General features: G+C 36.8%; 2 protein-coding genes across 6 annotated transcripts; both read right to left on the bottom strand.

Annotated features, from left to right (window-relative positions):
• Nucleotides 1-624: 624 nt before the first annotated feature.
• Nucleotides 625-3,809, bottom strand: LOC110610065 (putative pre-16S rRNA nuclease). Of its 4 annotated transcripts, none has more exons than XM_043954116.1 (8): nt 3,663-3,790; nt 3,021-3,169; nt 2,886-2,943; nt 2,179-2,247; nt 2,009-2,061; nt 1,659-1,748; nt 1,170-1,267; nt 625-863 (listed from the first exon to the last, which is right to left on the bottom strand). In XM_043954116.1, the coding sequence occupies exons 2-7, from the start codon at nt 3,167-3,169 to the stop codon at nt 1,219-1,221; spliced, it is 468 nt and encodes a 155-aa protein (XP_043810051.1). In that variant the 5' UTR covers nt 3,663-3,790; the 3' UTR covers nt 625-863; nt 1,170-1,218. The 4 variants fall into 4 exon arrangements, with proteins under 4 accessions (XP_043810051.1, XP_043810049.1, XP_043810048.1 ...); XM_043954114.1 differs by having other exon boundaries at nt 636-863; nt 2,009-2,104; XM_043954113.1 differs by lacking the exon at nt 625-863 and having other exon boundaries at nt 884-1,267; nt 2,009-2,104; nt 3,663-3,809.
• A 3,186-nt stretch (nt 3,810-6,995) lies between these two features.
• LOC110604214 lies at nt 6,996-11,265 on the bottom strand. 2 transcript variants are annotated; one of them, XM_021742356.2, is made up of 8 exons: nt 10,789-11,263; nt 10,125-10,187; nt 9,198-9,929; nt 8,861-8,995; nt 8,269-8,352; nt 8,100-8,159; nt 7,909-7,995; nt 6,996-7,599 (listed from the first exon to the last, which is right to left on the bottom strand). In XM_021742356.2, exons 1-8 carry the CDS (start codon nt 11,152-11,154, stop codon nt 7,315-7,317), a joined length of 1,812 nt encoding a protein of 603 aa, XP_021598048.2. In that variant the 5' UTR covers nt 11,155-11,263; the 3' UTR covers nt 6,996-7,314. The 2 variants fall into 2 exon arrangements, with proteins under 2 accessions (XP_021598048.2, XP_043810047.1); XM_043954112.1 differs by lacking the exon at nt 10,125-10,187 and having other exon boundaries at nt 10,789-11,265.
• Between the last annotated feature and the right edge of the window lie 764 nt (nt 11,266-12,029).

Genomic DNA, 12,029 nt, shown 5'->3' with positions numbered 1-12,029 from the left:
AGCCTCTTGGGCCCTGTACTGACTTCTTGTATTTTTTGGGCTAATTCTTGATTAATGAATCCCTCTTATCTTCTGACAAATAAATTAAAAAAAAAGGCAAGATAGTCTACTTCATCTCATCCGGAGGTTGCTTTTAACACATGAAGTCCTGAAGGATGCTTTATTGCCCATCTCGCAAGCCAATCCGCACAGGCAGTGGCTTCTTTAAAGATGTGACAAAACTTCCAATTCCTGCCTAGTTTCAACAGATTTCAGATCTTCATTATCAAAGTATTCAACAAGCCCAGTAGGTTTCTTCGTCAGAATAATTCTGAGACTATTCATTTTTATATAAGGTGAAGACAAATTTCTCCCTGCTATGTATCCATCAGTAACGATCGGCTAACTAATACTTCACTGAACCCCCCCCCCCCCCCAAAATAATAAAAAAATAATAATAATAATAATACCTTCTCTTTTGATTGCGCCGCAATCAGCATCAATTTAACATCAACAATTCAAATTTAAGAATCAACAATTCCTAACATGGCAAAAAAAAAAAAATTTGCTGTAGGGATATTATTTCTTTAATTAGAAAACCGGTTGGTTGGCATCTACCAGTTCCTTTAGTTAGACCGCCAAGTCATTGTGCGAAACAGGCACTGACCTTTCTATTTATTAAGGGCCCTAATTGAGGTACGCATTAAATTCATGTTAGTAAGGTTCAGAATTAAAGTCGCCATAAATTAAAAGAGGTAACTTCAGAGGAAAAGGAAATGGAAAAATAAATTAAAGCCAACTTTGGTTTAAGTTTCTTAACTAAAACTAATGCGTGCATCCACAAATCTACCACCTTCTAATCTCCGCCAGATTAGTAATCTTACCTGGAACCGCACATGAGATATTGTATCAGTAATAACAATTATCTAAACAATTTAAGAAAAAAATGTCATCTTCCTTCTTAAGGTAACTACATTTAAAATAAATTTTAAAATAAAAAGATAACCAAAAACGACCGTTTTTTCCTTAGGGCCTTCAGTCGAAGGAACCACTAGGCAAAAAATCACAAAGATATATCAGTTCTAGGGAAAAACCCGAGTAACTGTTGATTGGAGAATGAAGCAAGCAACACCATCAAAGGTGGTCATGCAATGGGACCTTGCAAATTTGATTTAGGTACAATGTAATACCTCCCTCTTTACCACCTGACTGAAAAACAGTTGCATCATTTCAAACTCCTTATTCTGGTGCCTCCTTCCAGCTTCCTATTAACATAATCCAGGTATCCCTGCCACGAATCAGCTTGTTAAGTTCAGAACTGATTGATATTGAGAAGAAAAACACCAAATTTCACCTATATCCTAATCTAAGTAAAATCCATTACAAATTTTCAATTCCACAGTCCTATAAATTAACATGTGTACTCTGCACAAAAAAATAAAATAAAATAAACATGTGTTGTCTGAAAAGGAAATGTCGACAAATTTTTCTCCTTCTAGCTAAATAACTCAAGTATTATGGGTTCCAGATTTTTGAAACCCCAGGCAAAGGGATTAGTCCAAATTCCAGTATGTTTTAAGTAATTTGATAATCCCAATGACCACTCTGCCAACCACATAAAAATATCTTCAGAAATATTAGGCCAATTTGATTTGCATGGTTAAACTATAGAAAGATACCTGAAGTATCCCAACAGCAGCAAACTTGTCAGTAATGGTTTTTGCTTGGGTTGGATGCAAATCCAACGGCTTGACCAGTAATTCAGCATTCTGGAAACAACATTAACTATGAATTTCCATGCTAAATTGTATCATGAATGCAGGATGCTTTCTTTTGCTCAGGAAGAAAAGGGTTTAAGAAGTTTCAAATTGAGATGCAATAAATTGCTGAAGCTAAATGTTTCCAATTTCATTTGACCAGACAGCATGGGTTCAGTTGCGACAGGTCTCAAAGAAGAAGCCTCAGTATGCACATGTCAAAAAGAGCACAATGAACTCCCTTAATTTTTCAATCAGCTATAAAAATTCACCTTTGTGGTAAAGCACTCATCCCAATATGTGTATTTGAAATTTCGAAGTTTCCCTGTTTGAGAAAGATCATCGATGAAAAGCTTCACTTGAAAAGCCTAATAAAAGAACAAAAATAAGATGAGAGAAGGATGTGAGAATGAATATTGATATTGAACGAGACAAAACACACATCAGGAGCAGCTCGGCCTCTTTCAAAAGGGTAGCCAACAACAAATCCCACCAGTGAAAGTTCAGATATCTGCAAATAGGCAAGAGAATTAGGTGCATTTCAAGCTCAAGACCAAAGATAGATCAAACTTAACATATATACATCACATATGTTCTATGTAACGTTTCAAATATAAGCATGCTTTAGCGTTATGCAAACCTTCCATGATTATCAAATATAAAATCTTGTGAATGGATAGCCATCAACAAGGACAAAGCCAAATCAAAGTTTCACATAAGTGAGCCAACACATCTAGGAGATATTCTATGAATCGTAGAATGAAACTATTACCATGGAATCAGAAAATTACCAAAGTTTTAACCAAATGTATCATTTTTCCGATGTCGAGGGCTCTTCAAAAGAAGGGAGATAGGTGAAGGGTGACATCATAATAGGGGGGGGAAATAAGTTAAAAAAACAAGGTCAGCCAAAAGCAATAGTGAGAAAGGTTTTTGAAGGGCCAGAATGGGCGTCACAATCTATCGGTTGTGAAAGACAGACGGAGAGTCAACAAAACCAGGCCAGAGATGACAACTTGAAGAATCAACAAATCCATTAGTTCATAGGATACTCTAAAAAATTCTTTTAGTTCCGCCAGCTCTTCACCTCCAAAATCTTAAGGAAGAAGGAAGACAAGGAAAAGAAAGATACAGAAATGGCAAACTCACCAGACTCTGAAAATCAGTGGCCATCAAATCAATGTTTGTTTTCTTCCTTAGCAGAACACTGAAAGCGTTGACAACAAACCAATTTATAAACACATGAAGTCATAAACATAACATCAGCAAGAAATCAGATCATACCTTAGAGGAGATGCGATTTTATTATGGGTGTCTGAGATGGCTAATCCAACATACTTGTCTCCAACATCCAGGCCGAGCAACCTTCCCCGCTCTTTTGCTTTTGTCTTCAGCAATCCATGGAACAAAGCCAGCGGCTTCAAGTACTTCATCTATAACCATACACCATCAGCACGAAAAATCTACATTTTTTACTTCCTTGAATAATGCATCAGAAAGATTATGCATTGCCTAGAGAAATTATTAAAAAACGCAAAAGATTTCACATAGGCATTTGCACAAACACTTTGGTAAGCAGAAGTATGGAGACCAAATTTACGCTGAGAGCGAGAGAGAGAGAGAGAAAAGGTTTAATCGAAGAGCGAATTCGGTAAAGCTTAGATGATTATGTGGTGGCGGGTTCGCAACTGCTAAGAACACTAGCAAAAATAATAAATATACACCAAGAACACTGCAACCACAGCACCATAATAGCTGAGTGAAGTTTGCTTGTCTGATCAAAAACTAAAGGCCGAGCAACATTCTAAAGTCGGATTCTACATGATTAAGTGGCGTGATTTATGAACGTGATTGCGTAGTTTATTTTGCTCAATTTTCACTTTGAATCGAAGAAGATAATAAAGATGAAGCAAGAAAGCAACGCACCGTTCAACTATCCAAGCTTTCCAAACCACCCCTGAGGGCTGCGGTTATGTCCGTGGCTCGACCACACTCCCCCGCGCTGGACTTTGACGAACCAACGTCGTATTGAGCACCCAAGTTCAAATAAGTCCCTGAAATTGTTGCAATTTCAGCCTTCCTCACTCCTCCATTAAGCTAAATTAAATCTTTTTATTAATAAAAACATATTAAAAAAATACTTCCTTTTTTTTTAAAAAAATACCCATATTTTTTATTGTTGTACAAAATTTAAACAATAGTTAAATCGTTACAATAATTTTTTTTATTCAATTTATAATATATGTTCTATTTTACTATTTTATTAAATTTAGATAATTAAATTATTTTTTTGAAATAATTAAATTATTGTAAAATTACTTTATTTTTAGTGCATATTAACGATAATAAACTATTATTTAAAAAAATTATTTATAATTTAAAATATCCGTAAATGAAAAGATATTCTTTGTGAAGGCGAGCAGTATTTTTCAAAGAAAAAATCTTTTTAGCAAAAAAGAGCGTGATAAAAATGATTAAAAATAATGCTTCAGAAACTGTGGATCTTATCACACAAAGGCTCATACGGTGGCACCGGGTGATTCACCTTCCCAGGCAGCAATTGGTGGAGAAAGTGGTCAAAATGGTTGAGAGAAGTGACCGCGGCGAAAGCGCTTGTCTAAAGTAGTTCGGCGGAGAATGGAAAGCGGTAGGGGAACTGGCCGTCCTTGGAAGTGCCAGCTGCGACTATTGCCTTCAATACTGTGACGGTTCCAACTCTCTTGACTTGTTTGTTATTATCGAAACAAGGGAAGGAATGTAAGGAATTGAAACAGCAATTTCATATTGGATAGGGGAATGCGAGTTGCCAGTTTGGTGAATTGCATAAAACCTGCTACATAACTAACTTGTATTCAAGAATTACAAGTAAAAGAGATAACAAGCAAGGAATTAGAGGTTAAATTATGGCAGTCTCATGTCTAGATCCCTTAACATTAAAAAAAAATAGCTAATAAAAATATATTTTCAACTAAAGTGCAAATATCAAAAGAAGGATTCCTATTGTTAATAGCCTGAACGACGGCAAAAGCATCACTTTCAACTAGACACGAAAAAAACCTCTATCCTTAACTAGCAAAATTGTATATCTGCAAGCCTAAGCTTCTGCAACCAAGACACTAGAAACAGCAGGCAACATATGCACTAACAAGCAAATAGACAAACCATGGTGGTCCCGAACAATAGCAGCCCCTTTCTGTTGATGACTAGAGAAAGTATCATCAAAATTAATTTTAAGAATACCAGAAGGAGGCAACCACCTTTGCACTGAAAAAGAAGGTATGGATTCCACAGCTACAGAAAACTAATTTAGCTCATACTCTAATAAATGTAAGGCACAATCAATCACATGTTGGAAATTGTCCTCTTCATCTCTGAAAATGCAACCATTCCTTGATTTCCAAATATACCATAGCAGGACCCCAACCAAGAAACCAAACTCTTTCATACTATCTTGATTAAAAAGAGGCATAAAGTTTTCATTTCAGCAGTCAAGCATAGATTGGTTTACCATAAGCAATCAAGCATAGATTGGATTACCGTAAGCCATCTGAACCGAAGCACAAGACTCTTAGGCAGTGGAAGAATAAATGCTGAAAAGATTCAATCTCCCCACAAAAAGGGCAATCAAGTGGAAAAAGGGAAATTCGATTTTCAAGCCACAAAGTATCCAGATTTGACAATAAACACACTTTATTTATCGAATGCCAAACCAACCGATCATCACGGAAAAAAATAGATAACGGAATAGTTCTAATTCTGTTAACTTCCTCAGGCTAAAAATCCTGATAGAGTGTATGAAGATTCCAAGACTGAGAGGAGGGATTGATAAGTTGAGAGACCCAATTCACCGAGGGTTATGATCTTCTTTAATCAAAAGCAAATTGGAAAATGACGGAGGAATCCACTTTTCATTCTTACAATTAATAGTCACCGGTGCCTACTAACCATCGACAGCCCTCTTCAAGCACTCTGTCATTTTCAGGATGAGCAATTCCCTTATCTTGCTTGAAAAAAGGAAGTAAAAGGATAATACTTCCCTTTTAAAACCCTGGTGAAAAGAGTATTAGGCCTGGAGATGAGCCTCCACCCTTGCTGAGCAAGAAGAGAACGATTGAAGCATTTAAGACCTCGAAAACAAAACCCACCACAACGTTTGGGTTCACAAAGATTATTCCAACCAATCCAATGAACATTAGGCCTATAGATGAGCCTCCACCCTTGCTTAGCAAGAAGAGAACGATTGGAGCATTCAAGATCTCGAAAATCAAACCCACCACAACGTTTGAGTACACAAAGATTATTCCAACCTATCCAATGAATTTTCTTTTTATCACTTTTTTGACCCCACCAGAAATTAGAGAGGAGGGTATTGATCTCTTTATAAAAGGTGGAGAGAAATTTGAAACAAAACATGGCATAGCTAGGAATAGCAGCGGCAATGGACTTAATAAGAGGTGAGCAAAAACTTGCTTTTTGTATTTGCCTACCGACGATGGGAGACCCAAGAAGATATCTTTACCTTCAGTGTTAATTATGTTCAGAATCCATGTAATTCAAGTTCTGATATCTCTCAGAGTATTTGGATTGAAGATTATAGAAGATTTCCCATAATTAATTGTATGGCCGCTTGCAATTGCATAATCCATTAAACAGTTCTAATTTTAATAGTCTCGAATATGCATGTGAATATAAGACCGAATCATCCACAAAAAGGAGATGAGATATACTAGATCTATACTTTGAAACCTTAATACCTTTAAGCATATTTTTACAAGTCGAATAAAACCCTCTATGCATAGCAGGAAAAGATAGGGTGAAATGAAATTTCCCTACAAAACACCACTAGAAGGAAAGATGCTTCTGTTCTATGACCATTGACATTGATGGAATAAAACATAATAGTAATGCACTCCATAACCCAGAAAATTTATTGTTAAAAAGGCACTTCGTTCCTCTCTAATAATATCACCCATAATTTGTTAATGCCTAGACATTAAAATCTTAGAAATGATCTTATATATAAAATTACATGGCCCAATTGAACACAAATCCCTAACCGATCTCACTTTAGGGATTAAAATTATCAGAGTATGGTTGGTATTTTGAAGCATTCTTCCTTCTTCAACAAAATTCAAAGCTACATAGCACACATCATCCCCAACAATTCTCCAATGCTTCTTTAAAAAAAAAGCTAGTATGACCATTAATATCTTATTCCATTAATGCTTCTTTAAGCGCAAACACATTAAACAGATGGTACGAGGAGAAATGTAAATGGATCTATTTTTTAAAACCCTAAACCACATAGCCCTACTTAAATCATCGGATATATTTTCATGTTTTGCCCTAAAAATAAAATAAACTGGGCAAACTCAACAGGCACCTTCGACCTACAAAGATGACTACTAGCATTCGCTACTTTGTATCAGTAAGAAACTATCACTGTCCTACTCACGGATAGCGTATAACAACTTTGACTTGGCTAACTACTGCAAAGAACTGACCCTAACTACGCATTAGAGTATAACAACGCAATCAAGTTAACTGTACAAAAGCGAAGTTCCTTTCAGTATGTGTATCATTCCGCCTTCTTTATAGTTTCGGCGTTCTCTTCACTCTTAGGTTTACTAAATGATTTCTGGGTTTCCATAACAGGAATGTATGGCTCACTAGACTTCTTGATGACCTCATTTGCCTTCTCAGGTTCACGGGGACTGACCAGCTTCTTCTCCACGTCTTCAAATTTGGCCGTTGCCCAGGGTGCAGTGCCTACACTTCTGGCAGAACTTGGACCATCTATTGTCAGCATGGATGCTTCATCCCTGGAAGCATACCAAGAATTACCACAGGCAGTGCACTCCAGCTGAAATCCAAAAAAAGGGATGACAAAACTTAAGTCAGAAATATGATAAATCACACGAATTAACAAACCACAAGAATTTAAGCCTCTTGACTGCCCCAAAGCTCAGGCCGCAAGCAATGACAAGCAGCACTAAAGTGATGTTTCCAGAGAATCAGAATGTCGTAATAAATTCACAGTTTGCATCATTTCAGCCCAATTATGGTAGTCTGTTGGGTTTCCAGATGCTTGTGTATGTTATAATACAGACGAAGAAGAAACAAAAGAGCAATTCTAATATATAAAGAATGTTGTGACAAAATAGGCATGAACCTGATAGCGATCTCCATGTCCTGCTTGGATGATGTCCCTTACCCCAACTTTGAACTCATTGCATCTTGAGCAACAAGCATCTGTCATCTGCTACATGAGCAACAGGTCAGACAATAAGCAAAGCACAAATCTAAATTACAACTAGCAAACTATCTAAAATCTGACAGTTGAAACAAACAAGTCTTAAGGACCTGCATGCGGGCCGATTCCTCAGGTTCCTTTGTTGCCGTCTCCTCAGCTGTCAATCCCTCCTGAAGTTATACTTTTCCATTTGTAAATTGCATTCGCAGAAATACAATTCAATTTATTAAAATAAATAAATAACCGTAAACTATGCCAGAGATTTGGGAAAAATCATACCTTCAATTCATTAGGTGACATATTTAGTATTTTTGTGGGTTCCAACTCTCCATTGAGTAAACGCCGAGCCAGCAGTGCATTATGCTGCAAAAGGAGGAACATTTTTTCAGCGACTAAACTGAAAAAATCAACATCTCACATCATCTCTCTCTCTCTCTCTTTAAACTTTAAACTTGAGTTCAAAATTCAGGATATAATAGGTCAAAGTAAAAGATCAAGAGTGCAATAGACTTTTCACAAATAGTTAAGGGGCTAATTTACGTATTAGGCCAGTTCTTTGTTCTTGCTTGATCAATTTTTCTTACAGATTTAAACATACACTTTTCTTCAAATGAACAGATATATATATATATATATAACATCCATCAATATCTAAATACTCATATATCTTTCTTTTATGTTCAACTAGATTTAAAATATTAATTCATGGCCTCCTGTTGTGAATCACACCTGCCTGAGTGCTTCACCAAACCTCAATCCTATCTACTAAAGCCTTTACCTCTAGACAGGGTAAATGAAAAAAAGAAATCTTCTGCATAGGCAAACATAACTAGTTTGGACTTAAATAAATCATCCATGTAGATAGACTTACCTTCAGGTTGAACTGCAGCTGACGCAACTTCTGGTTATATTTCTGAAAATCGAAGGAAAGAGCTTCATGTGAGGCCTTCTCAAGAGCACTCACTGCAGCAACAGCAGCATCTGGCCAGCAAAAAGTTTTGCTACTCTGTCGAGTGCAACAAAGAATTAATAAAAAAAACACTAAATTAGGCCCTTCAAATTTGACAAATTATAACATTTCGAAAAAAAAAACACTAACTTTCAAATTTTGGCAAATTTCTTTTCAATTGTCCATGCTTGTCAATCATGATATCAAAATCAGACTCCAATAGGATATGCCAAGAATATGTACAAAGCTGAATACATACTTTAGATCCATTTGCAGTGCCCTGGGAATTCTGCTCTTTTTCATGGTCCATGCCATCAGAACCACCTTTCACTTTATCATCATCATGTGTGCTGTCGGGAGAACTGCACATATATTGAATACATAGAAGAAGCCTTTCCAACCATTTGTCACGATGGGTATCTCCAGTTAGTGCATTAAACTTCTCTAAGATTGTATAGTACTCTGAGCCATTGCCTGTACAACTTCCTGGTGTTTCCGCTTTTAAATTATCAGTCCTGGCTTCTTCCTCTCTTGAAACATCGAGAGGAGTGATATTCTTTTTCCTAAGGGTTCTTTTAACCTTTGAGATATCCTCAGGTTCAGCAGCATTATCTTCAGTTTCAATATCCGGAAGGTCTCCCAAACGTGATAGAGTTTTCTGAACAAGAACATCAATTTCATGCTGCTTGTTATCTTCGTAATCCTTATCAGTTAACTTCCAAAGCTTCCGCTCCACAGTGTCGTATACTTTCTGGACAATAAAACCAGGATGCTGTTTGCGATTTGGAAGTTGCTTGTGAATAGGAACAAAATGCACCACGCACTTGTGCATTACAGATTCTGCCGGAACCTCATCACGATGGAAACTATAAAACAGTTCCCGAGTATCGCGTGACTGCCAGCTTCCGCCACCTTTTCTTTCTGCCTCTTCAGGGCGATAAAACCACTGACCAGTCACCATCATGCTACCATTATGGGTCTGGGCAATATCCTATATTTAAACAAGCCAACAGATGGTGAAATTAATTTCATAAACTATAATGGTCCAACTATGAAGGAGAAGGAGGAGTGTCTTTCCGGCTTAAAAACCTAGTCATAAGTTGAATATCTTCATTAAGGGACACATCACAGAAAAAATAAACTAATTAGATCCTGTGGAACACTTTAAAGCAGTCCATGCAGGTACCTTGATAATTGCCACATAAGGTTTTTGCTTTTTATCCTCGGGAACTAAAAGTACAGGATCCTCCTATAAAACAACGAAACCAACAAATTATGATAATGTGAAAAAATAAAGGAAAACAAACATATCTAGCTTCGTACTCAAGAAACAAAAAATTTGATATAATGACAGACAATGTTAAGTAATCATTACTCAGGGACTTCCAACTATCTGATACTATAACATAATAATCAAGATCATTTGTTTGGATGCTGAAGTGTATCCTTTTTGAGGTGATCAATTCACTATTTTTCAGAAGCTTTTGCAGGGGCTTTGTGCCGGCCGGCCACCTGCTCTGGTGTTTTTTGGAATTAATGAATCATTCCCGGGAATAAAAAAACGTAAATTCCACCAACTAGGCAGTGCATTCATCAACCAGCGAAAACTATACAGCCATTAGCCAGAAACCACAAGCACAAGTGCTTTTCCTTGGCAGCAAGAAACCACGGCGCCAAGAACTTATCAAAATTCAAAGACCAGAACCGATAAACAAATCTAGTAGCGTGTTAAAAAATATATATACATAGTTCCTCCCGAAAATCTAGCAAATCAAATACAGTGTGGAAGAAATCAATTTAACCAAGCACAAAACCCTAACTGCACCTATGAAACTAATTAACTAACTTACAAGATCATATCGATTTCCATCGAACTCAAAAGCCTCGTATTGACTCCTCCGTCCTCTTCCCTTTCCCGAAAACTTAACTGGTTCACCAATGGGCTTCGCATCCTCCTGCGGCGCCTCTTCTTCCTCCTCCTCGACATCCTCCTCTGAGTCCGGTTCCACTGCTTTCTCACCCCTCGCTTTCTTCTTCGCTTTCCCTCCTCTCATTTTCTCTTCGACCTCCTCTTCATCTTCTTCCGGAAGCTTTATCTTCTTCCTCTTCCTCTCATTCCCTTCTGACTTCGTTGACGAGCGAGTTTTCGGGGGTGGAGGTGGCGCTTCGTCTTCGTCGTCGCTGGTGGAGACCTGCGCAAATCTCCGGTTACCCATTTCGTGATTTTTGTTTCAGTCGGTTGCTGCTATTGGCCTATTTACAAATGACTGGAAATTTGGCGGTGCACTCTGTAGCTGGAAATTGCTGAAACTACAGAAATAAGCCTGTGAGTGAAACCAAATTACAGATATGCCATTATATAAGTTCCAGAAGGATCGTAACCAGCGTTACAGTCACCGTGGTGTGATTAAACGAAGACGGAAGCCATTAACAATTAATAACACTTCATTGATTAGTTCATTTGAGATCATGTGATTTTCGCCATTTTCAAGTAGATCTTATGATTCAAGTTTTAATGAAGCAGTAATATGTCATTAAATTCATTAATAAAAATTATCCAGACACTCTTTATAATCATTAACGTGTTAAGGAGTTTTGAACCTTTTATTGCTTATAGATTTAACAACTCAAATTACTCAAACTATGTGATAATTTTTTAATATTTTCACATATTATTTAACACTTTCATGGAAACCTCGAAAATGGATTGTTTCATCTGCCAATCTTGTAGATGTCCTGCTGCCGCAAGCAAGCCCGTATCAAATTTGAGCTTCTTTATGAATATCTTTTTACAATTTCCTTTCGTAAAATTGATTCTGCGAGGCAAATAGGGATGTTTTCTTATTGGAAATTTCTGCAGCTGCCACCCCATCATTTTCCATAAAATAAATAGAATGTTTATGAATTAAAATTATATTTCATTCACATCACAAAGCCTATAGCTAATTATTTTCATAATATTATTAATTTAATGTTTAGCTCAATAATTAAATGGAATAACCAAAGCAGCCAATAATTTCTCCAGGGAGAGCCTTCCCCTGCCTTGAAGTAATATAAAGATTCTACATATTGAATATGGTAATTGTTCTCG

Source organism: Manihot esculenta, chromosome 2 (assembly GCF_001659605.2).
Source record: "Manihot esculenta cultivar AM560-2 chromosome 2, M.esculenta_v8, whole genome shotgun sequence".
NCBI lineage: Eukaryota > Viridiplantae > Streptophyta > Magnoliopsida > Malpighiales > Euphorbiaceae > Manihot > Manihot esculenta.
Note: the sequence above shows the minus strand (reverse complement) of the source record. Positions and strands in the feature narration are given on the sequence as shown.

What these genes read in the sequence shown, in the direction of transcription:
- LOC110610065 (XM_043954113.1), bottom strand. Translation starts at nt 3,169, where the DNA reads ATGAAGTACTTGAAGCCGCTGGCTTTGTTCCATGGATTGCTGAAGACA. An exon ending in CCACTGATTTTCAGAGTCTG is followed by an intron (nt 2,248 to 2,885) that starts GTGAGTTTGCCA and finishes GCCTATTTGCAG; the next exon opens with ATATCTGAACTTTCACTGGT. An exon ending in ATGAGTGCTTTACCACAAAG is followed by an intron (nt 1,749 to 2,008) that starts GTGAATTTTTAT and finishes TGTTGTTTCCAG; the next exon opens with AATGCTGAATTACTGGTCAA.
- LOC110604214 (XM_021742356.2), bottom strand. Translation starts at nt 11,154, where the DNA reads ATGGGTAACCGGAGATTTGCGCAGGTCTCCACCAGCGACGACGAAGAC. An exon ending in ATGGAAATCGATATGATCTT is followed by an intron (nt 10,188 to 10,788) that starts GTAAGTTAGTTA and finishes GTTGTTTTATAG; the next exon opens with GAGGATCCTGTACTTTTAGT. An exon ending in AGGAATCGGCCCGCATGCAG is followed by an intron (nt 7,996 to 8,099) that starts GTCCTTAAGACT and finishes CTCATGTAGCAG; the next exon opens with ATGACAGATGCTTGTTGCTC.